Source organism: Lepidochelys kempii, chromosome 2 (assembly GCF_965140285.1).
Source record: "Lepidochelys kempii isolate rLepKem1 chromosome 2, rLepKem1.hap1, whole genome shotgun sequence".
Taxonomy (NCBI): Eukaryota; Metazoa; Chordata; order Testudines; family Cheloniidae; genus Lepidochelys; species Lepidochelys kempii.
The window spans coordinates 237,067,816-237,094,233 of record NC_136381.1 but is presented as its reverse complement, the minus strand read 5'-3'; the positions used below and the strand labels follow the sequence as shown (position 1 = coordinate 237,094,233).

Sequence of the window (26,418 nt, the reverse complement as noted above, 5' to 3'; positions counted from 1 at the left end):
AAATATTCCTTAGCCCACTATACTTGGCAAGTTGGTAAAGTGTCACTGTATAAGGCTGTTCTGTTGACTCTTTCCACCAGACCTGTTTTATAAAGTTTTCACTGAAGAAACCCAGTTGATACCCATATTCGTCCCAATGGGGAACTGTTGTGTCTCAACAATTTTAATCCATTTACAAAGTTCTTGCTGAGTCTTGGCAGAAATGTGGGAAAGGGCCATATAACTCAGCCAAGAAGAGCATCCTACAGGTGGGTTCATGCCATTAACTTCATGTGCTGTGTTTCCAACTGGAAGTTGCAGCCTACATCTGCAGCGGTGCCAGATGAAGAAAATATCTTTATCTGGCACCACTGCAGTCATAGACTGGGGCTTCTAATTGGGAAAACAACACATGAAGTTAGTGGGGTGAATCCATCTGTAAGGTGACCTTTATTTTTAATAAGGATTCAGGGTGAAATTCACCTTACCTATATACAGCCTGGATATTCAGAATGTAGGGCAGCGCGTATAAGAGGCCAGAGGAGGCTAAGCCTCCACAAAAAAGGCTGGCCATGCAGGGGGGAAATGACATGGATGTGGTGCGAGTCACCCCTCCGTAGGCGTGCCTGCCCACTGCTATCTTTGAAGCGCCGAAAGTGAAGCTCCTTAGAAAGGGGCGGGGCTGTGCTCCGCTCATCCCCACTCTGCCTCTTTCCCTGAGGCCCCTCCCTCGCTCCGCCTCTTCTCACACCCACTCTGCCTCTTCCCCCAAGGCCTCCCCTGTTCGCTGCTCAATCCTGTCTCTCCCTCCCCCCCATCTCTCACCGAAGGCAGGAAAAAGTAATGGGGCCATGGCCCCCCCGTTCTGGGAAGGAGGCAAGTGGAGAGAAGCGAGCGGCTGATGGGCCTGGCCTTGGGGGAGGAGGCAGAGAGGAGCAGGCGTGGGCGGGGACCTCTGGGTAGAGGGCAGAGAGGAGCAAAGTGCAGGCTCTGGGCTGGGGGTGCACATTCTGGGAGGGAGTTTGGGTGTAGGCTCTGGGTTGGGGAAAGGGGTGGAGGTGCAGGCTCTGGGCTGGGGAGGTGGGGATGCAGGAGGGGTTGAGGGGTACAGGCTCTGGGACAGAGTCTGGGTGCAGGCTCAGGGGTGGGGATGCAGGCTCTGGGAGGGAGTTTGGAGGTAGGAGGGGGTGTGTGGGAAAGGGGTGGGGGTGCAGGCTCTGGGAGGGGGTGGGGGGTTGCGGTGCTTACCTGGGGCTCCTGGCCAGGGGGCCTCCGCGCTGCTATTCCTAGGCACTGCCCCTGCAGCTTTCTATTGGCCGCAGGGCGCTTGGCGCAGAAGCAGCGGGTGTAGACACAGACCCACCCTGCCCAGGGGCCGCAGGGAGGGGCCATTAGCCATGTGGAGTGAGCAGGCAGGAAGCCCTCAGTTCCGCTGCACTGACAGTGGTGGGTGGGTGGGGGCCCCGGTCCATTGTAAATCGCTCGGGGGATGTGCGGAGGGGAGAGCCCAGGGGTGGAAGCTGGGGCTTAGGGAGAGACCCGGTCTCAAACATTGCTGGAGTTGGGCCCTGGGCCAGGAATATTCCTGGTGCCCAGGCACCATGGACCCATATAACTCGCCAACTATGATTGTTATTTATTTTACAACAGTATTAGTCAATAATCAAAGTCCCAAATTACAGCACAAATTAAAAAAGACAGTCCTTGCCCCAGAGCTGACAATTTAAGATTATGACAAGATGGCACAGATGAAAGAAACAGGCAAAGGATGGGTTGTGGGGTTGGAGGATAAGGTAAAGGTGAAACAAACACATTTTGCTAATAAGCTGTAACCTCATCTTGTCACCTGCCTATATTCTTTGTAAAGACTCAATCATACCAGCACACCAATTATTCATCTTTTCTTTCTTCTTTAAAATGAAATAGAATTGTAAAATGTGACTTGCATTTGGGTATAAAATATTTTTGCTCAGACATCTTTCACGGCTTTTTCTCTTCTCTTACAGCTTAGTTGTAAGTAATGATGATGTTTGGAGAGACCAGTTTTACAATGGAAGTGTTAAGAAAGAAAGAGGTAATCAGTGCATTTAAAATATTCTTCAGTGATTTTTGACATTGTGTAGTTGGAAAGTGCACTATATTTTTGAATGAAAATATGCACCAAATCATCTCATTTCCAGAGAGTCCTTATTTAGATACTATACTTCCCCCTGAGGAAATCATTCCCCAAATGTTTCTTAATTTAAAATTCCTGTGGTCAAGGCTGCTGTAGGTGTGACATACCTGATGTGTGGTGTCTCTTCTCTTTCAAAATTTGATCACAACAGCCACAACAAAAGAGGTAAAGGGTGAATTTTGATGGAGTTCCCCTCCATCAGTTTCTTCTTTTTGGGAATCTGAAATATGGTAACCCTAGTCTTAACTTAATTATTGCTACAAAATACTTGTTCTCTAACTGAGGTAGGGAGAGGGCAGAAAAGATGTTAAAGGGAGAAGCTGAAATTGCTTATGATTTTTATACCAAATAAAAGTGGATGTGTTGGAGGAAAAGGGTGAGGGGGCAGGGCAGGGCAGGAATGGAAGGAGAAGCAAGAGGGTTGTCTTCCCCTGGAAAAGGTTTCGAAGAGGTATGCAACTTGCAATATATTAATGGAAAAATCTGGAACATAGCAATGCCCAAAGAAGACTTTTCTCTTTTCCCCCTTTATTCTTTTAGTATGTTTGTCTTATTTCTCTGCTTTAAGTTAGTTCATTAGGGCCCTCCATAACAGTCCTGCTACATTCCTCTGTTTGAATTAGCTTGTGTGACCAGTGATGCTATTTCTAACTGGATGGCTTTTCTTGAATTTAATTTGTGTGTGTATAGGCTTAAATTTTCAAAAGTGAATAGGTACCCAAAACCACTAATCACTTTTGAAATTTAGGTCCTTCACTCCCTCCGTTTCATTTCTTTTGCCTCTTCCATTTTCCTCTTCATTGTTTCTTACTTGTTTTTCCCTTTTTCTTCTTGGAATTAAATGCACAATTTTCCATATCATATAAGCTCCTGTTCCTTTTTAAATGGGTTTATGTGTGTCAGTCATTTTCAAGCAAATTAAACAGTGTTAAAATATTTGTATGGGAATTTAATGATGTACACACACTCATATTTGGTTTTTAGTTTTATTTTTATATATATATATATATATATATAAAATGCATGTGTATGTTTGTGTGTATGTGCGTGCATGTGTATCAGCAAGCTATTTAAATTTAACGTATATGTTTATGTTTAAGGTGCAGTAGTCCTACGTGTTGCCAAATCATGGTTTCGTATAGGTTCCTTGGAAATTTTAGCTCATTCTGGGGAACTGGACTTGCAAAGGTTAGAATGAAATCTTCATAGTAATTATATTAATTCTAATATAAATAAAACCTATTCAAACATGTATGTCCAGTAGTAATTTGGGAAGATCACTTATTGGACTGATTCACCTGATTTTGCTATTTACTTATAAGGAAAGAAATACTATTTAATAAAGATTCAAATGCCAGATATTCATGGTAAGGGCTGCATTTAGTTGTTTGGACTTGACCTTGCAAAAACGTTCGCACGGGCTTAAATTTACACACGAGTAGTCCCATTAACTAAGCAATTGTATACATTTTTGTAGGATGGGGGCTTCAGTTTGTAAAAGTTTTTATAGGGGCCTGTGTGTGCTACTGTTATATAAATATGAAATATAATAATAACAGAAGTATGTTCTGCAATATGTATTTTCCAGAAGTATGCAGGATTAAAAAGGGAATAATGTATGTGGGTAACAAACGATGGCAGAACTATTATAAGCTTTTTAACAATACTATAGTTTTCTGATCGTTAAAATATGTTGTCCCATAAGCAGTTTTGTTGCTCAGTTTGAGAGAGCTGTTTTGTGATTTTTATTCAAGTAAGATTCCTTGGAATTTCCTCCTTTGAATCTATAGACTGCTTGCTAATCACTTACAATAGGAACTCAGGCAGGTAGTGCTCAGAGAAGAAATAACAGTTACTTAACATAGTAACAGGTTTCAGAGGAACAGCCGTGTTAGTCTGTATTCGCAAAAAGAAAAGGAGGACTTGTGGCACCTTAGAGACTAACCAATTTATTTGAGCATGAGCTTTCGTGAGCTACAGCTCACTTCATCAGATGTTTACCGTGGAAACTGCAGCAGACTTTATATACACACAGAAATCATGAAACAATACCTCCTCCCACCCCACTGTCCTGCTGGTAATAGCTTATCTAAAGTGATCAACAGGTGGGCCATTTCCAGCACAAATCCAGGTTTTCTCACCCTCCACCCCCCGACACAAATTCACTCTCCTGCTGGTGCTAGCCCATCCAAAGTGACAACTCTTTACATAATCAAGTCGGGCTATGTAGACTCCCTCCTCAGGCCCTACGCTACCAGCACTCCCAGCTACCTTCGAGACACCACTGACTTCCTGAGGAAACTTCAATCCATCGGTGATCTTCCTGATAACACCATCCTGGCTACTATGGATGTAGAAGCCCTCTACACCAACATTCCACACAAAGATGGACTACAAGCCGTCAAGAACACTATCCCCGATAATGTCACGGCTAACCTGGTGGCTGAACTTTGTGACTTTGTCCTTACCCATAACTATTTCACATTTGGGGACAATGTATACCTTCAGATCAGCGGCACTGCTATGGGTACCCGCATGGCCCCACAGTATGCCAACATTTTTATGGCTGATTTAGAACAACGCTTCCTCAGCTCTCGTCCCCTAAAGCCCCTACTCTACTTGCGCTATATTGATGACATCTTCATCATCTGGACCCATGGAAAAGAAGCCCTTGAGGAATTCCACCATGATTTCAACAATTTCCATCCCACCACCAACCTCAGCCTGGTCCAGTCCACACAAGAGATCCACTTCCTGGACACTACAGTGCTAATAAACAATGGCCACATAAACACCACCCTATACCGTAAACCTACTGACCGCTATTCCTACCTGCATGCCTCCAGCTTTCACCCTGACCACACCACACGATCCATCGTCTACAGCCAAGCTCTGCGATACAACCGCATTTGCTCCAACCCCTCAGACAGAGACAAACACCTACAAGATCTCTGTCAAGCTTTCTTACAACTACAATACCCACCTGCAGAAGTAAAGAAACAGATTGATAGAGCCAGAAGAGTTCCCAGAAGTTACCTACTACAGGACAGGCCTAACAAAGAAAATAACAGAACGCCACTAGCCGTCACCTTCAGCCCCCAACTAAAACCCCTCCAACGCATTATTAAGGATCTACAACCTATCCTAAAGGATGACCCAACACTCTCACAAGTCTTGGGAGACAGGCCAGTCCTTGCCTACAGACAGCCCCGCAACCTGAAGCAAATACTCACCAACAACCACATACCACACAACAGAACCACTAACCCAGGAACTTATCCTTGCAACAAAGCCCGTTGCCAATTGTGCCCACATATCTATTCAGGGGACACCATCACAGGGCCTAATAACATCAGCCACACTATCAGAGGCTCGTTCACCTGCACATCCACCAATGTGATCTATGCCATCATGTGCCAGCAATGCCCCTCTGCCATGTACATTGGTCAAACTGGACAGTCTCTACGTAAAAGAATAAATGGACACAAATCAGATGTCAAGAATTATAACATTCATAAACCAGTCGGAGAACACTTCAATCTCTCTGGTCACGCAATCACAGACATGAAGGTCGCTATCTTAAAACAAAAAAACTTCAAATCCAGACTCCAGCGAGAAACTGCTGAATTGGAATTCATTTGCAAATTGGATACTATTAATTTAGGCTTAAATAGAGACTGGGAGTGGCTAAGTCATTATGCAAGGTAGCCTGTTTCCTCTTGTTTTTTCCTACCCCCCCCCCCCAGATGTTCTGGTTTAACTTGGATTTAAACCTGGAGAATGGTCAGTTTAGATGAGCTATTACCAGCAGGAGAGTGAGTTTGTGTGTGTATGGGGGTGGGGGGGATGTGAGAAAACCTTGATCTATGCAGGAAATAGCCCGACTTGATTATGTAAAGAGTTGTCACTTTGGATGGGCTAGCACCAGCAGGAGAGTGAATTTGTGTCGGGGGGTGGAGGGTGAGAAAACCTGGATTTGTGCTGGAAATGGCCCACCTGTTGATCACTTTAGATAAGCTATTACCAGCAGGACAGTGGGGTGGGAGGAGGTATTGTTTCATGATTTCTGTGTGTATATAAAGTCTGCTGCAGTTTCCACGGTAAACATCTGATGAAGTGAGCTGTAGCTCACGAAAGCTCATGCTCAAATAAATTGGTTAGTCTCTAAGGTGCCACAAGTCCTCCTTTTCTTTTAACATAGTAAGCGGTTCTTCAAGATGATTGCCTGCCTGGATCCATGCTGCCTGCCCTCTGTCCCCTTTATTTTGAAATCTTACAGCAGATTTTTGGTTTGCAGAAGGAACTGAATTATGGTTGAGGCTGTGCTACATAGGATTTTAGTTTATATGTGTGCAGCCCCAGTCCGTAGTTTCTGAAAACGTTCCAAGCTAAGGCACCTAGGACCTGCATGTCACTTGCTGTCAGGACCCATATAGGCAGTTCTCGAAGAACGTATTATACTGTGGTAAATAGCTGTTTTTTATAAGGGTTTAGAATTCAGTCATTAAAATGTTCTGTGTGGAGAATCTTGGCTCAGAACTTTGCCTGATAGTGATTTTTTCTTATAACCAAACCAGTTTGTCAGAAAATGTTGTTATACGGGCATGTAAACAAATACTGTGCTCTAATCAGAGAATGTAATACTTGGAGTTGTTTTAACATAATGTGACTGCTTCTAATCCTGTTCTGTGTGTGAAACATTAAGTTTTATTGCTAACAGATTCTATTAGGGTCTTATCCATTGCAGTTAATGAGTGTTTCTTTATTGACTTCATTGGGATTTGATCAGCCCTTTAATGTGGAGAATAAGAATGAGTAGTCATCCGTTTGGCACATTAGTCCTAAAAATACTGGTTTTGGTTAAAGAACTGTTTGGTTCTTTTTTTCAGGACACTGCTAGACTTTGTCATACAAGAACATTTTCCATCTGTAAACATGAACGATTCAAATAGATATTTGGTGAGTATAGGAGAGACTTTCACTTTGTATGCATATTATCAACAAGGCATCATTTGTATTAACAACATAAAAAATAAAATTGGAAATATTGCAAATATCATTGAAGTGCGCTTGCAATTTTTATTCAAACAGATGTTTGCAAATATTCTTCTTCAATATTCTCATAGTTTTCCCTTCAACTTCAAGTATGAAGATTGTCTTTTCCTGCCCTGTTACTTTACACAAACATATTTATTATGGTAATATCACATTCTCCATTAATGTTTGTTCTCCTTATGCCCTTCATATCCTAACCATAGACTAGTGATGGAGTGCAGGATCATGCTCTACCCTAAATACATGCAATATAATATACTTGATCATTACTACACTTTCGTTTTATTATTATTGCTATTGCAGCTGAGTATGTGTATTGTCACACACGTCTGGGTGTTCTTGGATAAGATCATCATGCAGCTAACTCACTGAGAGTGTGTGCCCAAATATTAAAAAGAAACCGAGTATAACGTGCCAACTGTTATTTTTAAATAAACTATATATTTGATAACATAGTGTTTATCTGTATTTATTAATTAAAGGGTTTGAAGTGAAAAATGTTTTTGATTTCAGGACTTTTTCTCTAAAGTGGTATTGGAGACTGCAAATCTGATTGCATTGTGGATGTCAGTGGGCTTTGCTCATGGTAAGTGATGATAGCTCAGTTAAATTATTGGTGTGGTAATTGTAAAATATTAAGGTCTGTTAAAAGTCCCTTTACCCGTAATAAATTCAAAGCCTTTTGGTTTTGGTATTTGTTTTGTTTAAATTTTCCTAGAATGTATCCGTGTTTATTAAAAAAATAAAAAAAAGAGTTAAAAACTGTGCAAAAAATAATTTCAGTTTTTTGGGTAATTATCAGGGTTAATATTGGGGAGATAGGAGGGCAGAAAATAGCAACAAGTAGAGAAAAGTAAGAGTATTGAAAGTTAAAATAGTTTAGTGCTGTGGTTTATTTCATGAACTGTATATTAACAGTACATAGGTATATGCACGTGTGTGTGTGTGTGTTCGTGTGTGTGTGTTTCTTCCAGTACATTGCCTTACTTTAACAGGCAGCCCCTCACTTACACTTAGATTAATTTATTATTAACATAAACACATCTATCTAATACAGTGTATTGGATTTTCTTAAGATAATTAGTATTTTCATGTGCTTGAAGGGTTCAAAATTCAGGTGAAAATTGGTAAAAACCAAAAAAAAAATAACTTCTGTAAAACCTGGGGATTTTTTTGGTAGAGATTAGTAAAAACCAAAAATGAAGATCCTTACATATACTCAATAATGGCTTTTGCTTTGTCATGTTTAATTCTCCTCCTTTTTGTCCTTTATTTCAAACTTTTTGGCATTTTTGTCTACAATAATATCCCTGTTGTTGATTAGCGCTTCTGCAAGTTTTCTCTGACAGATTCAAGAGAGATTCTGATTTTCAAAGTGCAGACAGATTAGGAAGAGGCAAAAGACTCTATAGTACATGGGCTTCTCAAAAAATTCTTTAAGAAGGGTTGCTGGTTAGTGGCAAAGAACACAGTTTTATCAATATTACTTATTTAGGTCAATCTACTGGATTTTTTTTTAAAGTGAACCCTTTAGATGATACAATACAGTGGTTGTTTTTGAAAGACAGTTGCACTGACATACCACTAGTGCATGTAATAGTGTTTTGTAATATATACAGAGGCCACATGTTGGTGTCATATAATGGGCATGAGTTTGGGATGCCTTCATTAGATCCTATCTTATATAGTCAGATAGTGCAGTGGTGCAGCAATATCAGTACCTAAATTCACTGAGATATGAATTTGTTTATTTGTAAAACCACTGTACTATCAATATGCTATGAAACTTTGTTTCAGAATTATACCCCATAAGTAGAATCAGCATTATATTGCTAATGTACCGCACACACAACTCACAAGGAAAGGAAAATAATTGATCAAGTGTGCAAGAGGTAGTCATAGTTCCTCAATGTCGCCACTGAAAGTAAAAGGAGACAGTGCCATCTAGGCATAGAAACAAGATGAGATATCACAGAGACATCAGATGTTTTCAGTTTTGATATATAAAATGCCTGCAAAGTTGGGAACAAGGGACTGAACTTAAAATCCAGACTCTCATCTGCTGGGCCCAACTTTAGTTATTGTAATTTAAATCCACTGTAATCTAGGCTTTTCAGCAACTTTTCTGCCTTTGATAAATCAGCAGTGTGTAGAATAAACAACTTTATTGTTTTAATAGTTGTATTTTTGTTGTTGATTAATTCTAGGTGTGTGCAATACAGATAACTTCAGTTTGTTATCCATAACAATAGATTATGGTCCATTTGGTTTTATGGAGTCCTATGATCCAAGTGAGTATAGCACATGTATTTGAATATACATGAAATTTCTTCTCATTGTGTTGTTATATAGTTTTTGTTTGCTCAGAATGTTCTTAACATTATTAGCACATGGATCCTGCATGTGTGTACTATTGCATGTACATTGGTCAAAAATAAGTTTTGTGCATCTAGTTGCATTTTAGATGAGAGAGCAGTTTTACTGTGTATTACACAAGTTCTGTTTAAACTGTACACTAAAAAACTTGCAGGTAATGTATATTACTACTAAACCCATTTCCATGAAGTATCTCTCATACTGACATTCATCAGATTCCCAGATGCTACAGCAGAAATCCAGAAAACTCCGTAAAAATTGAATACAGCTAAAAGTAGCCAAAAGCAAAATCTATATATGAATTTCTATACATCATCTTTTATCATTTTGACTTTACCGTCACAACTGTTAATATAGGGGGTAAAAGTCAAATCTGCCCAGTTATGACACTCCACTGTAAATCTTTAATTGAAAGCATGAATTACATTACTCTCTCCATCTGTAATAAATAGACATAGGTCCAGAAGATGGTCTTCAGATGTACATTTCATTTAGGCTGGGGTTTGGAAGTCAAATGATGGCTGGGGGTCAGGCTCAATGGTGTTGAAATCTCACTGTCCATTTTCATAAGATTACAGGCTCAAATGATGAAAATCTCATGAAATCTGATCTTGTACACCTTAGGCATATCTCAGCTGGAACCTTAAGAGGCTCTTCTAGTTTGAGTTCTTTCCCTGAAGCCAAATCAGAGGAGTGGATGTAGATCTGCGGATTCAGATTTGAACATGTACCTCAGCTCCCAAAATTCACAGTTGTGTAGGTGGTCTGGGGAGAAGAGTGGGTTGCATTTGAAGTAGTGTTTTGGGCCCACCTCTAATAACAATGAATCAAACAAAGTAGAATTCCTATTTGACACCAACTCTGAGATGCTGTTCATAGTCACAGTCCTTGTTTCCTTCTGAGTGCTAGGGCTGATCCCCATTAGTATTGCTTCTGGTGGTAGCCTCCTCAGAGAGTGCAAAGGAGGATCCAGGACGACAGCCTTTTCCCCCCATAGACACCGAACAGCAGAGCTGACCCTGTTTTGGACAAGAAGTGCATGCTGCATCCTTTCTGAGGTTGATGCTGTGGCTACGTTTACCCTTTGCTCCTGGATGCATTATGCCTTTCGTGAAGGGTATGCGTTTGCCTATTCGCTGCTCCTTAAAGTGGACTTTCTTATACTGGAACATTTTAGCCCTAAATATTTCAGAAGCAAATATATAATTATATATAATTTGAAATAATATTTATGTTCAGATAATTAGGGTCACTACGCTACTTAAAAATATATGCATCTCATTTACTGAGATTACATCATAAAAATATTTTGTTGTTTGGAAGTCCAGAATCCCTAGGCATCGAATCATATGATATTTAATAGTAGCATTATTTATATTAAAGAATACTGAAAAACATTATTCTGAATGTAAAAAAGAATTGGCTGTTTAAATATCTGAATTTATTCTGTGTCTTGAAGTGGGAAAACAACACTTGTGACCATCTGGGAACTTGTGCTCTAAGATTGTATTCCTTACTCTGGCAAATGTTAGATCCCCGGCTAATCCAGTGTAAATAAATATTCTTGTGTTTGGAGTACTCTGAGTTAATATTTAGTGCTTGCAAGACTTCTGTTAGTTTGCTGTGTAAATATGAAAAATTAACCTCTTTAAAATAGTAAACTTTGGTTGTTTATTCTAATTAATCTGTTGAAATGTAATGCTTTGTTTCAAACAGATTTTGTTCCAAACACATCTGATGATGAAAGGAGGTATAAAATAGGAAACCAAGCAAATGTTGGGATGTTTAATCTGAACAAGCTGTTACAAGCTCTAAAACCTGTATTGGATCACAGACAAAAGCATCTGTAAGTTATCCTTAAAAATATCTTCACACTTAAAAGAACTAGAGAGAGATGCTATAATGGCCATATGTGTAGGAGAAAAGGGGGCTCTTTTTTTTAGGAAGTTTGATTTCTAAACAGAAAGTATTTTCTGGATATGTTACGAGCCAAACAAGACTGTTTTTAAAACAAATAGAAAAATATCAAAATGGGGTAAGAGAGAAGTTTTTCATAAATAGGTACAAGCCAGAGAAGGTTTCACACTTGAATGTGAAGCTGAATTGTGTCTTTGGTATTACTATTGGTCAATAGGATTTGATATTTCCTTACTTTTATAGTGCTTTCCAGATTCTGGAGGGATACTCTGAGCATTATTATAGCCGGTATGTACTTCCATAATTCAGATTTTAAAGAAGCATATACTATAGAATATGTTTTCGGAACAATGTCTTTGCCTTCATAACTTCTGTTACTACTTTCAGTTTTACAGAACTATTCAGAGCAAAATTGGGTCTCCTTGGGGAGAGTGAGGATGATAACTATTTGATTGCTTTTCTCCTAAAAGTGAGTTTATTATTGGCCATTCTTTTGGGGATATTTGAACTGATGTCTAATATTTTAAAAACACTGATAGAAATGTATTTAATTTCATTAGCTCATGGAAGATACAAAGGCTGATTTTACAATGGCATTTCAGCAGCTCAGTGAGATTACTCAAGACCAGCTAAAAGAGCTCCATGTTCCTCAGGTATTAATTAATGTAATATATTTTAGGAACATTTTATTGGCCTTTGAGCTCACCGAGGCAAGTCTGGAATGAATAAGTGACTAATTAAGGGTACATAGTGAAAACTACATACATCAGGTATGTCTTCTGAGCACCTTCAGCCACATTAGATGAAAGGATTGCTAAGAGAATGCCATCTCCTAACATGTTTTATTGCTTTTTAAGTGTATATGTTTAAACAGCAGAAATATTAATAGGAAAAAAACACTTTTGTTAGCCTAGAGATAGCTAAAAGCGGTTCTTCATAAAGCATATATGGTATCTTCAAAGTTTACGTTCTACAGCCTTTACAGACAAGGACGCTGCTGCATCTGCAAACTTTATATTTCTTCTTTGAGCAGTGTCCACTTCAGGTGAGCTCACACCCTTGCACCTTTAATCAGATTTTTGGTAGTAGTGCCCATTTGGTCCGTGTATGTGACTTAGGCTTCCTTGGGCCCCGATTAAAGGCTATATAGGGCTGCCTGGGTGAACCAGCCCAGTTCCTTCTCAACCTCCTGGGCCTAACACAGAGCATTAGTGTGTCTTACTTTTGAAGTTTCTGAGCCTGGTTACCCTTCTTTACTTTGTTGTTTTTTCTTTAGTTATTTTATTTACTTTTTATTTAGGGGGACTTTCTCTTGATCCCTTTTCCCCTTTGGGGAGGGGAAACTTCCCATGTTAAATTGCTTTGCCCGGGGGTATGTCAGACTTTCCAGGCTTCAAGCAGTTTATCTCTTACTGGGAGGCCATTCCATTCAGTGACTGGCATTGCCGTTGTCTCTGTTGCTTTGGAGTGTCTCATATCCCACGTAAGTGCTCCATCTGCTCAACTTTTAAGGGCAGGGCAAAAAAACACTGACAGATAAAACTGAGATTCTAAAGAATGGAGTATTCCCTCCAACTGGCCTCAGATCCAGGTCAGGAGACCCCCCTCGATGTCAGTCACTTAATTAACAGAGTGCTCCGTCAACTTTGACATGTTTACCTGCGTTTACATGAGGTAGACCCACAGACAAGACCCACAAAAACCAAAGTCTTTCTCCACAGAAAGAGTCCACTTCAAAAGACCTCAGTCCCTGCAGAGCAAGACTGCTGCGGAGACCTGGTGTCCCACCTTGGGTATGGCTGAGGCTCCAGATGCTCTCGGAATCGATCCTGTGCCTCGGGCGCCAGGCTCAGCAGAAGAAAGCATGCTTCATCGAAGCATTCCACGCCTCAGAGAACAGTACCCGCAACTTCTTTGGTAAAGTCTACATCTAAGTTGGCCACTAAGATGGCGTCAGTACCGGGAAGACACCATGCCTCTTATCCACTCTCAGCAGTCCCCAAGGCATCTTCATCAGTACCATCTATTTCAACCAGAGTGGGCTTGCCAGAACAGCATATACCCTCAGTACCAGTAATGGAATGATGCCCCACTCTTCAAACCAACTCGATATCATAGGGGTTCAGATTCTCAAGGGATCTATTTGTTTCAGAGAAGCTGGAGTCTCTCTTCTTGGTTGGTACTAGGAGGTTATCAGTACCAAGAAAAGCACAGTCACTGAGATGGGACCTTTCCACAGTACCGCTTGACTTGTCAACATCTTCAGAGAGTACCGGTGGTCCCCTTCTTGAAGAGGAGGAATTTTCCTCCAATTTGAGTATTTTGATCCAGGGATTTCCATCCTGACACTTCTGACAAGAGTGGGGAGTTGCATCAAAGACCAGCCCGTGTATCCCAGACCTTGTTCAAGCACAAGTGGTTGCCACCCCTGTCAAGGCTGATTCCGCGCTCTGGCACTTCGAGTGCAGAAGGTGGGGGCTCGCAAGGACTCTAAAAATTAATACTTGCCACTCCAGGCTTGTATTAAACTCCCAAGGTTACAGCTTTTCTCTGACCTTGGATTGGTAGATGCTGCCACCACCCAAGTGCAGAACTGCTTTGAGAGACCAGGAAGGCTCACTTGGGAATCCCTTCCTATGGGATACCCTCAAGCCCTTTCACACGCCCCTCCGGGGAAGAGCTGAGTGGGGGGGGGGGAGAAGGAAATTAGCTGTTGCCACTAGCTAGCTAAATAGTATGCACAAACCTCTTAAGACACACAAATCCAATTCTGTTTTTAAAAAAGGTAAATTGTATTTTAAAAAAAAAGGAAGGAAAATACATCTGGGAACTCAGCTGTTGCTAGATTTTAAAAGAGCAATTACAAGGATTAAGCACCAAGAATAGTTTTCTTGAGGTCCAGCTTAAATGTTACAAGCAAAACAAAAGCACTGGGGTTAGCACAGAGGAATCCCCAAGCCATAAAGAAATAAAGGGATAAACCTAATCTTGTCTTCCTAGACATTTTCTGATCTACTTACATATCTGGGGTTTCAAATGAGTAGTTTCTAGGTATGATACTGATGACTTGTCATACCTGGTCCCAAGCTTTTTACAGCATCACTGCTCTGTCCCCCTCTTCCCGGAAGAACAACCACTGACAGAGGGGAAATTTTTTTCTCAAATTTAAAAAGCTCTAGCCTTCCCATTGGCTCTTTTGGTCAGGTGCCCACTCACTTTCTTTTACCTATGTATAGCAGTGAGACTTTTTAACCCTTTACAGGTAAAGCAAGTAGAGAACAGCTACTAAGAGGGATTTTATAGCAAGCTGGCTGGCTGGGTGTCCGTAAAAGGGAGCTATTCCACCTCCCCTTCATTTATCACAACCCCCTTTTGGTCCTTCTCAGTGGCCTACTGGGATCCATCAGCAGTTTTACCATGCCTCTAGTCTCTCTTTCAGAAAATACAGGGGAGAAGTTCCTGTAATCCAACTTCTCCTCCTCTCTTACCTCACGCACCTTTGAGGGGCAGGAGGTCAGGGCAGATAAAGAGGTCACTCCCCAAACAAACATTTCTTCATCTTCCCCAGATGAAGCTGTTATACCTCTCTCACTGACTGTGGCTGACGACTTTGGACACTTCTAAGAGTTAATGAAGTGCATTGCAAACTTCCTCCAGATCAGGAAGTCACAACATAAGCTCCTGGACATCCTCCAATGGACTCCCTCTATCCGAGTTGCCCTGTTTATTAATGAGGCTCAGTCAGCTGTGTAGCTAGGTGGAGTGAACAGGGGCAGCGGACATAAAAAAAGGTGCCAACCACTTGTATCACTGGGCGGCACTCTGGGTCCTCGGCGGCACTGAAGGCCTCCGCCGCCGAAATGCCACCGAGGAGCCAGAGCACGTGCAGGCCCCCACCGCCAATGAGCTGGAGCACTGCCGGGTGAGTAAAAATTTAAAAAGGCACCACTTGTGCTCAGAGGGGGAGCAGCCGCTACGCTACTGGGCTTAGTTGGATCCTGCCAAATCCGTCTGGGAGTCCCCTGCGATGATTCTGCTGAAGTGTAAATGAACCGATAAGAAAATGTTACATCCCAGCTAAGGACTCTGAATTTCTGTTCACCAGTCCAACACCAAAGTTCTTGGTTGTGCAGGCACTAAATGAACACGGCAGATAATGTTATGTGAAGGCCGTGCCATGTCATTAGGACCAAAAATGCTTTGATCTATTCAGAAGAAAGAGCTATTCATCCATGACTCTTCAGTTTAGGATCGTGAACTATCAAGCTCTCATGGCTAAATTAAATCACTCAGATTATGCCAAATTCACCACCTTTATTGAGCATCTGCTGGATGATCAACATGACCAGTTTTAGGCTATTGTTAATGAGGGTCATCTGTTAACTAGAACATCACTACAGGCCTCTTTGGATGCAGCCGACACTGCCGCTCAGTCCATCTCTGAGGCAGTAGTCATGCAGAGGGCTTCCTGACTCTAGCTGTCTCGATTCCCAAGGAAGGTCCAAATCATGGTTGAAGACCTTCTCTTTGATGGCCTCAAACTGTTTGCTGAGTCCACTGATGATTCCCTGTGTACTCTTAAGAATTCCAGAACCACATTAAAATCCTTTGGAATTTACATGCCTACAAACAAATGAAAATTTAGTAGACCCTAAACGGCACAAAGATCCCTTCCCACTTCATTCTCAGGTTTTCAAAGACTGTATCAACCTCCCAGGAAAAAGTCAAGGTTCCAAAGGAAGAGATCACCTGCTCCTTCTGTGCCCGCTACTGAATCATCATTATCATCTAAGCATTAGTTTTGATGGACTGGTCAAATTATCTCTCAATACCAAGCTACATATACACCATTTTACCCATCTTCCACTCTTTGGAAACTGTTTCTCCCATTTTCTTTTTGCAATGGGGAGAATCACATCAGACAAATGGATGCTAGAGATCATAAGATCAGGATACTCTATTCATTTTACCTCCCTTCCCCATCCCTCTTCACGGACCCTTCTCCTGAGCACCTCTTAAAGCAAGAAGTTTTAACACACTTCTGCAAATGGGTGCAATAGAATCAGTTCCTGTTCTGCATAGAGGGAAGGGGTTTTATTCCAGCTGCTTTCTGGTCCTGAAAAAGAAAGGACAGTGGAGACCAATTTTAGGTCTAAGACTCCTAAATAACTTTGTCAAGTCTCAAAAATTCAGGATGGTGTGACTTACATTTATAATTCAGTGATTACAACTGGGGGATTGGTTTTTAGCCCTCAACCTTCAGGATGTCTATTTTCATATCGCAATTTACCCATTTCACAAATGATTCCTGTGCTTTTCAGTAGACCAGGGCCACTTTCAATATCGAGTGCTCCCATTTGGCCTTTTGTCTGACACAAGAGTGTTCTCAAAGGTGCCGGCAGTTGTCGCAGCTTATCTTCGACATCCGGGGATAACCATTTTTCTATGCCTCAACAACTGGCTACTCAAAGGCTGGTTTTACAATGAGGTTTTTGACACCATAAAGAGGATGAGCTCTCTGTTCCATGAGCTAGGGTTGCAGCTCAACACTGAGAAATTCAAGTTGAACCCTGTACAAAGAATAGAGTTCATAAGAGCCTCCTTGGACACTATATCAGCTAGGGCTTATCTTCCCCTTAATGGATTCTTGATGTTAGTGAATCTTGTCTCAAAGATTCAAATCAGCCCATAGATATCAAAAAGAAGTTGTCTTCAATTGCTCAGACACATGGCAGCCTGCACTTCTGTGATGCGATGTGCCAGGCTCCACCTTTGATATTTCCAGGGCTGGCTCAGGATTGTTTGTACTCCAAACAAACACAGCTTGAACAAGTTAGTGTCGGTCTCTCGTCAGGTAAGAGAGTCTCTCAGTTGGTGGAGGGACATCAACAAAGTCATCACGGGGACTCTGTTTGTTCAGCCTCCTCCCCCATCACTAAAATGACAGATGCAGCCCTGAGGGGTTGGGGGATGCCTTTGGGGACCTTCACAGACCATGGCAAATGGTCTTCCCAGGAGATACGACTACACATCAACCTCATCGAACAGAGGGCAGTCAGGAATGCGTGTATCCACTTCCTCCCTTTAATCTCCCTTTTGGAGATGCCTTCCTCATTTCATGAACAAAAGGCTTTTGTCAAGGTTCCTTCCCCACTCTGAACTCTAGGGTAGAAATGTGGGGACCTGCATGAAAAAAACCCTAAGCTTATTTTTACCAGCTTAGGTTAAAACTTCCCCAAGGTACAAACTGTTTTACCTTTTGCCCCTGGACTTTATTGCTGCCATCACCAAGCGTCTAACAAAAATATAACCGGGAAAGAGCCCACTTGGAAACGTCTTTCCTCCCAAACCCTACACCCCCTTTCCTGGGGAAGGCTTGATAAAAATCCTCACCAATTTGCAGAGGTGAACGCAGACCCAAACCCTTGGATCTTAAGAACAATGAAAAAGCAATCAGGTTCTTAAAAGAAGAATTTTAATTGAAGAAAAAAAAAAGTAAAAGAATCACCTCTGTAAAATCAGGATGGTAAATACCTTACAGGGTAATCAGATTCAAAAAATTGAGAATCCCTCTAGGCAAAACCTTAAGTTACAAAAAGACACAAAAGCAGGAATATACATTCCATTCAGCACAACTTATTTTATCAGCCATTTAAAAAAAACAGAATCTAACGCATATCTAACTAGATTGCTTATTAGCCCTTTACAGGAGTTCTGACCTGCATTCCTGCTTTGGTCCCGGCAAAAACAACACACAGACAGAGAGAACCTTTGTTTCTCCCCCCTGGCTCCAGCTTTGAAAGTCTCTTGTCTCCTCATTGGTCATTTTGGTCAGGTGCCAGCGAGGTTATCCTAGCTTCTTAACCCTTTACAGGTGAAAGGGTTTTTCCTCTGGCCAGGAGGGATTTAAAGGTGTTTACCCTTCCCTTTATATTTATGATAGCTTTCCATATGTATTTCCCCCAACACCTCTGATTCTGAAGGCGATCAACAAGATCAAGCACAACAAAGCCATAATAGTCTGAGCATAGAATCATAGAATATCGGGGTTGGAAGGGACCTCAGGAGGTCATCTAGTCCAACCCCCTGCTCAAAGCAGGACCAATCCCCAATTAAATCATCAATCAGCATGGACCAGGCAGCTATGGTATCCTTTCCTGATTCAGCCATCTGTCAGGTGATCAGCCTTCCATCCATTCCTCATTTTTCCCAGGATGCTGGCTGCACTTTTCATCCCAACCTGAATGTACTTCGTCTCAGAACTTGGCTCCTCAATGGTTCATGGGATTACAGTTGACTTGTTCTAAGGAGGTACAATGAGTATTATTGGACAGCAGCAAAGATTCCAGGAGATATGCTTACTTCCACAAATGGAAAAGATTCAGCCTATGATGTGTCCAGAGAAGTGTTCCACCTCTTAATTCTTACCTCTTGATCATCCTTAATTACCTCATAGCTTAAAAAAAACCCAGGATTGTCTTTCAGCTCTGTCAGGGTCCATTTGGCGGCTATAACAGCCTTCTGTTCAGCAGTTGAAGGATTCTTCACCCTATGATGTTGCACCCCATAATTCTTAATGGAAATATGCTTATGAATGTATATATGACACAACTGGAATATATTTTATGCTACATATGCCATGTAACATATCTCTGTAAAGTTTATGATCTATTGAATATATTCATCCTATTTGTATACATGTTTCATTTTTGTATTCAAAGTTATGAATATTGACTATGTATTTGTTTAATTTTAAGTAGCCTCAGTGAAGCAGTTGGTCAGCTTCCTGAGAAAAGACTGTTTTCAGTAAATGTCTAATCAAGAAACACTTAAGCCAACAATGAACTTGGAGATGCCAATCCACATCTGATCTTTCCCAGGAATGTGGCCTGGCTGGTAAGGAACTCAGTTATGCATGGACATGTGACATGCCCATGTGACTCCAAAACTCCATGTTGGAGCTGCATTCTGGATAGGAGAGAGGAGGAGGTCTCCACCCACAAGAGAGAGTCTATTTAAGCCCCTGGGAGACCCCTCCATTTTGTCTTCAGCTGGCTCAAGAGATGACCTTTCCACCCCCAAAAGGATACCTGAAAGAAACGGGAACAAAGGACAGTGTAAACGGGTGTGGGTGGCTGCTGGACCCAGACTAGAAGGAGGCTTGTCTGTAAAAGAAGCTTACTAGAACATCTCTTAGGGTGATTTTTCATCTGTAATCATTTTCTGACTCTATTGGGCATAGACTTGCGTGTTTTATTTTATTTTGTTTGGTAATTTACTTTGTTCTGTCTCTTATCACTTGGAACCACTTAAGTCCTACTTTTTGTATTTAATAAAATCACTTTTTACTTATTAATTAACCCAGAATATGGATTAATACCGAGGTGTGGGAAGGGGGACAGCTGTGAATCTCTATCAGTGTTATAGAGGGTGAACAATCTATGAATTTACCCTGTATAAGCTTTATACAGGGTAAAACGGATTTATTTGGGGTTTGGACCCCGTTGGGAGTTGGGCATCTCAGTGTTGGAGACAGGAACGCTACTTTAGCTGTTTTCAGTTAAGCCTGCAGGTGTTTGGGGACATGGTTCAGACCTGGGTCTGGGTTTGCAGCAGGCTAGCGGGTCTGGCTGAAACCAGGCAGGGCACTGAAGTCCCAAGCTGCCAGGGGAATCTGGCTCAGGGGTAGTCTCAGCACTTCAGTTGGCAGTTCCCAAGGGGTTTTCTGTGATCGAACCCGTCACGCACCCATCCTACAACTATAAGATTTCTGTGGGGACAAAGAAACGTTTTCTCCCAAGTTAGGGAACTCACTCCTGTCTGGGATTTGAATTTAGTATTTAGATGCCTTATGCCAGGGCTAGGCAACCTGTGGCAACCCAAGGGCGGCGCACAAGCTGATTTTCAGTGGCACTCACACTGCCCGAGTCCTGGCCACCGGTCCGGGGGGATCTGCATTTTAATATAATTTTAAATGAAGCTTCTTAAACATTTTAAAAACCTTATTTACTTTACATACAACAATAGTTTAGTTATATATTTTAGACTTATAGAAAGAGACCTTCTAAAAACGTTAAACTGTATTATTGGCACACGAAACCTTAAATTAGAGTGAATAAATGAAGACTTGACACAACACTTTTGAAAGGTTGCCAACCCCCTGCCTTATGCCTTTGAGCTAAACCTCTTTCCTCATTAATTTATCTTTGAAGACAGCCTTTTTGGTGGCTATTACCTTTGCTCGCAGAATTGGAGAAGTAGGGGACTCTAATGGCAGATCCTCCATTTACAGTATTTTTCAAGGACAAGGTTTTGTTATGTACACACCGAAATTTTGTACCCAGGATATCATCTGAATTTCACATCAACCAGATCATGCGCCTTCCGTTTTTTCCCCCTAAGCCTCATCGGTCCAACGAAGAGGTCATTTTACACACTTTGGACATTAGGAGGGCAGTAGCCTTTTATCTGGAAAGAATCAAGTCATTTGGGAAGTAACCCAGACTGTTTGTGACTATTGTGGATAGATCCGAAGATTCAGCAATTTCCACCCACAGACACTCCATGTGGATTTCTGATTGTATCATATTGTGCTATAAATCTTTAGATATACAGTCTCCTTCTAGGGTGTTGGCCCATTCCATGAGATCTCTGTCTGCTTCTATGGCATTTTTCAAGAATGTTCCTATTCTGGAAATGTATAAAGCTGCCACTTGGTCTTCTGTACATAATTTTCCTAAGAATTATGCACTGGTCCAGCCTTATGATCAGATGCTGCAATTGGAAATGCTGTGGTGTCTTCAATCTTGGACTTGGCACAAAAGTCTCCCTCTCTAGCTGGGGTTACTGCTGGTAGTCACTAGAAGTGGAGCACTTATAGGGACACTACTCAAGGAAGAAGAGGTTACTCACCTTATGCAATAACTGGAGTTCAGTGAGATGTGTCCCCCTATGGGTACTCCTCTACTCGCCCTCCTTCCCCTCTGCTTTGGAGTTTCCTCTGGGGACTTCATGGCACATAAGGAACTAAGGACTGTTTGCCTGCACAGCCCTATATAGCTTTGCAGTGAGGCATGAGGAAGCTTAAGATGCATGTGTGGGCTGAATGGGCACTACTACCAAAAATCTCCAATTAAAGGTGCAAGGGGCGTTAGCACACCTGAAGTGGAGCACCCATAGGGATACGCATCTCAAAGAACTCCAGTTACTGCACAAGATGAGTAACCTCGCCATGTAAGTAATCCCATGTCAGTGCAGTGGGACTATTCACATGCATGAAGTTACTCATCTGTGTAGATATTTACTGGATTGAGGTCTAAATTTTCAAAAGTAATTAATTGTGTATGCAAAATATGGTCCTAATCCTTAAACATTTTGCGTGCTTCCTGTGAGCTTCATTGGGAGTTGAGCACATCGGTGCAAACAGGTAATTATGCATGCAAAACAGTTTCCTGTGCAAAATGGATTACTGCATGTTCATTTAGCCATTTACATTATACAGTTATCTGCTACAACACACATATACTGTGTACGTGCAGCATAGGCAACTAATTTTGCAAATGTAATAAAAGGAGTATTTGGATTCTATAATGCATAGGCTATATGTGACAGGTTCAGTCACAGAGACCTCCTAGAACAATGCTGGCAAGAGCTCCCATAGCTTAACATTGTGTATTTTCATGTATTGTCCTTAAGCAGTATCTTCTCCTTTGAAATAAAAAAGTATGCCTCTCTGTCCCATCTTGGTTTGTTTTCAGCTAGTACCTAGGCCAGGGATATTCAGACTGCAGCCCGTGAGCAGAGATGTTCCAATAAGCTTCTTTCACAGACTAGACTCCGTCTTAGTCTGGGCCCAATCCTTTCTCTGGTACAGTTCTTATTAGTTCCAGCTCAGGTGGTAACTAGGGGTTTTCTCATGACTGCAGCCCCCTTTGTTCTCTTCCACCCCCTTTTATATCTTTGGCACAAGACAGGAATCCTTTGTCTCTCTCTGGGTTCCCACCCTTCTAAATGGAAAAGCACCAGGTTTAAGATGGATTTCAGTATCATGTGACATGTTCACATGCCCTGTGAGACCCCAAGCCTCTATTCTTCCTGGGCTGACACACAGGAAGGCTACAAGTAAACAGAGCCATTTACAACCAATTGTCCAAGTTAATGGGAGCCATCAAGATTCCAAGCCACCATTAATGGCCCATACTTTGCATAGTTACAATAGGAATTCAGCGTAATACTTCATATTTCTAGCTTCAGATACAAGAATGGTACATTCATGCAAATAGGATGAACACACTCAGTAGATTATAAGCTTTGTAATGATACCTTACAAGAGACCTTTTGCATAAAGCATATTCCAGTTACATTGTGTTTACATTCATAAGCATATTTCCATAAAACATATGGAGTACAAGGTCACACTATAGTTGGGGAAATTAGCATTTCTTGCACTCTGTCTCAGGGTTGGAAGTCAACAAAATAGATCAGATACTCAGCTAACATAAACTGACATAGCTTTGTTGTCTTCTCTGGAGCTGCACTGATTTACATCAGCTAAGGATCAGACTTGATATTTTTTTTCTCTTAAAAAAATGTAAAGTCAAATAAAAATCCCCATAAGATTTACAATAGTCAAAATAGTAATTTGAGGTAATATATAATATTGACAAGGTTTCTGCTAGTTTTGGAGGTAGCTATGGCTTTCATAGAAATCAGTCTAATATAATTAAATTTCAATTTAGTTTAATTAGATTAATTAATGTTTGTACAGAACTTTGAATATGTAACACACCAGAGAGAGCTAAGTGTTATCAAGTATTTAATGAATGTTGAAGTGATGAAAACAAGGTTGATTGTTTTAAGTATCGTTTACACAAAACCTGCTTTTCTTAGTGAGGAAGAGGATGGAGTTTGTGAAACAATTGTTGTTTTAGAGATGCCTGTTCTATTTTAGGCCTTTCACCATCTATTTCCATGGCAGCAAAGCATTCAGGAATCTGGTATATTTCAAAGACAAAATACAGGAAATTCCACTTTCACAACAGCAGCTACAGACTAAAAATCCAAAAGGCTCTGAGATATTTAGTGTGTTTAACCCTAGCCCAGCTCCACAAACTGGTAATAAACAAAACTCTAGTCTAGGTCCACAAATTAGCATCGACCTTAACCTAACATGGGCCCACCAATAAGTACTAAGCCTGGATCCGACTTTGGGACCATTGGCCCACCCCAATCTAGTCTTGTTCCCACTTGCCTGCATCAACCTTAACCGTAACCAGGGCCCACTGGGGTTTACCTAACCCTGACTTCAATGTAGCAGGCTGCACCCAGCCTGGAGCTACTAGCCAGTGTTCACTCTGAGCCTAGCCCAGGCCATGGTGCTGGCACCAAACGTAATGTTAGCTAGGGCTTATCAGGTCACGCTCAAATTTAACCTTAACGTGTGTACTGAGCCATCCCCAGTGTGGCCTCCCAGATAACCTAAATCCCTGCTTTTATTTAGGCCATCTAACTGGCCCTGAGATCTCATGCTAACTGGCCCATGGGCCATCGCCAGCCGTGATTTGAACCTGGGCCCACCATGGCCCCATCCCTCATCTGGTCCCTCTCCAATCCCAACGTGGGCCTAGGACTAGCCCTGATCACAGCTTAAGAACATGGGAACTCATCTTTGTCCCTGTCCCCTGCCCAGCCCACAGTCCTGTCCCATCCCACTGATAACTCAACTGAGCCTAACCTCCAGATCTAAATAACAAAATAAAACATGTAAAAACAATCTAACAACTGTAAAATGAGGTAGAAAAATATAGACTGCATTTAATGCTGTCCTCAACAGTGGAGGATTGACTAAAATGTTGACTGTGTGGAGGACGCTTAGCAAGTAATAATTTAATAACTAATAAACAGTAGAGGGGACTCATGGAAATCTGAAAGGAAACACATTTCTTTACAAAGGATTACTGTGGCTATTTATAGTACTTTTTCTTTGTGGGGAGCACACATCGTCTTGTCCAGAAAAAACTCATAGACCCTCTTTAACTTTTGACCTTTTTGCTCCTCTTCTGAATCCAGCTCAGGACAGGCAAATCTTTGTGGGAGGCAAATGCATCTTTGTGGGAGGCAAAATGCTCTTGTGCATAAGGCTGAGTGTGAAAATCAGGAGAGATGGATTCTGTTCCCAACTATGTCACAGACATTTAAATGATCTTAACCAAAGTCTCTGCTTTTCGTTTCCTCATCTGTAAATTCAGGATACCTGCCTCAGTGGGTTGCTCTGAGGTTTAATTTGTTAATATTTGAAAAGCTCTTTGACAGCCTCAGATGGCAAATGCTGTAGATGTGCAAAGTACTGTTATTTTGGAGAGACTCATGTATACCAAAGGGATGACTGAAAAGAAAAGTGTGTATACGTAAGAGCAAGAATAGCTTTGTCAGCTGCAGAGTAAGAGACAAAACCTCTCCCTGGCTCTTAGCCAATGGAATCCTCCCAAACATGAAGTGGAGTCACTCCTGAGGCTATAGTAGCAGCTGTGGGCTGCAGTTGTGTTCTTGGTTACTGCATCTCCTCTTCTATGAGGGGCCAGGATGCTGAATCAGTTTAGCTGTGTCTGTCTCTCTGAGGTACTTATATGGCCCCCATTACCATAGTGTCTGATTGCTTCACAATCTTTAATATGTTTATCCTCACACCCCCTACTTGTAAGGTAGGAAAGTGCTATAATCCCCATTTAAATGAGGCACAGAGAGATTAAATGTCTTGCCCAAGGTGACCCAGGAAATCTATGGCAGCAAGTCCTAGGCCAACATTCTAATGCTACATGATCACGCCTTTCCTTGTGTACTAAACACACCCCTTCACCAGGCCGACGGACTTCTGCAGCCCTTATTTGGGCTGTTGCTGTTTGAGTAGCTGAACAAACTGTTTCAAGCATGTCAGTTTAGGCTTGTCAAGGATAAAGTGTTTTGTTCAGGGTAGAAGATAATTTAACCCAGGAGTTCTGATCCCCCAAACCTGATTTGAAATACCAAATGTAATTTTATTCTGTTTAAAAGATTCATACTTTTGAAAAGAAGGATTTTACATAAGAAGTAAACATACCTACAGTTTTTCTATGCAAGAATGCTTTGCCAGTGGCAAGGTATGTTCTTAAAAACCAGAAGACCACTTGCATATTTCCCTCCAGATGCACCCATAAACCAATATAAACACATGCCAAAACCCAGCAGGAATATTGCAAGAACAGCAACTTAACACCATTGTATTCTCAACTAGGAATATCTCTTTTCTCCCGCTAAAGCCATTTATTCTCTCATCCATCATGTAGGAATACTGGACTTTCACATTCTCCTTCTATCCACAAGCTGGTTGCTCAAGCTAGTCCTACCCAGTCACTTTCCCGGACTCCCTTGTTTTTCTTTCTTTTCACTTCCCTTTCTTTGTTTCACTCTTTGTTTCCTTCTCTCATGTACTGTGGTGTATCTCTTCCTTTATGCACATCTGTGCTTGTTTCCTCTTAGTCTGTTTCTATAATGTTTATCCATTTTTGCTGGCTTTTTTGTCCCACACAGCCAATGCAAAGCAACTAAACACAGTTTAACCAGCTCATGAAACCTGATTTATGGCTACTTTGCATCCCTGAAGTGGCTGCCCTGAGTCTCCTTTCTCATCTTGTTCCTTTATCAAACTTCTTTCTCCTCCCTTTCCTTCCCTGTTTCCTCTTTTCTTTCTTTGTCTACCACCTCTTCCCCCATTCATTTTCCTTCCCTCTCGCAAATATTTTTAAATAGCTGTTGTATTTTCTGTAAAAGAAGTGATTTATAAAGGGGCCTCACTTGAGGCACACAAAGCTCAGATACGGGGAGCACAAATATCTTTGTAGCATCTCTCTGGGTTAGCATGAAGCACAAAGCAAGCACAC

The 26,418-nt window shown here is 41.5% G+C and overlaps 1 protein-coding gene across 5 annotated transcripts in view; it reads left to right on the top strand.

The window, feature by feature from the left end:
• The window catches only part of LOC140907712 (protein nucleotidyltransferase YdiU), a 76,625-nt gene that overhangs the window by 6,576 nt on the left and 43,631 nt on the right, over positions 1–26,418 (top strand). For 4 of the 5 annotated variants that reach the window (XR_013635421.1, XM_073334291.2, XM_073334288.1 and 1 more), the window contains 9 exons: positions 1,986–2,053; positions 3,256–3,343; positions 7,045–7,114; positions 7,724–7,796; positions 9,418–9,501; positions 11,303–11,432; positions 11,747–11,791; positions 11,891–11,972; positions 12,064–12,156. Coding sequence is in view for 4 of the 5 variants with exons in the window: in XM_073334291.2 (XP_073190392.1) it covers positions 1,986–2,053; positions 3,256–3,343; positions 7,045–7,114; positions 7,724–7,796; positions 9,418–9,501; positions 11,303–11,432; positions 11,747–11,791; positions 11,891–11,972; positions 12,064–12,156 (733 nt within the window). In the remaining variant the exon portion in view is untranslated. The remainder of the gene's footprint in view (positions 1–1,985; positions 2,054–3,255; positions 3,344–7,044; positions 7,115–7,723; positions 7,797–9,417; positions 9,502–11,302; positions 11,433–11,746; positions 11,792–11,890; positions 11,973–12,063; positions 12,157–26,418) is intronic. The other variant, XM_073334290.2, reaches the window with a different exon arrangement.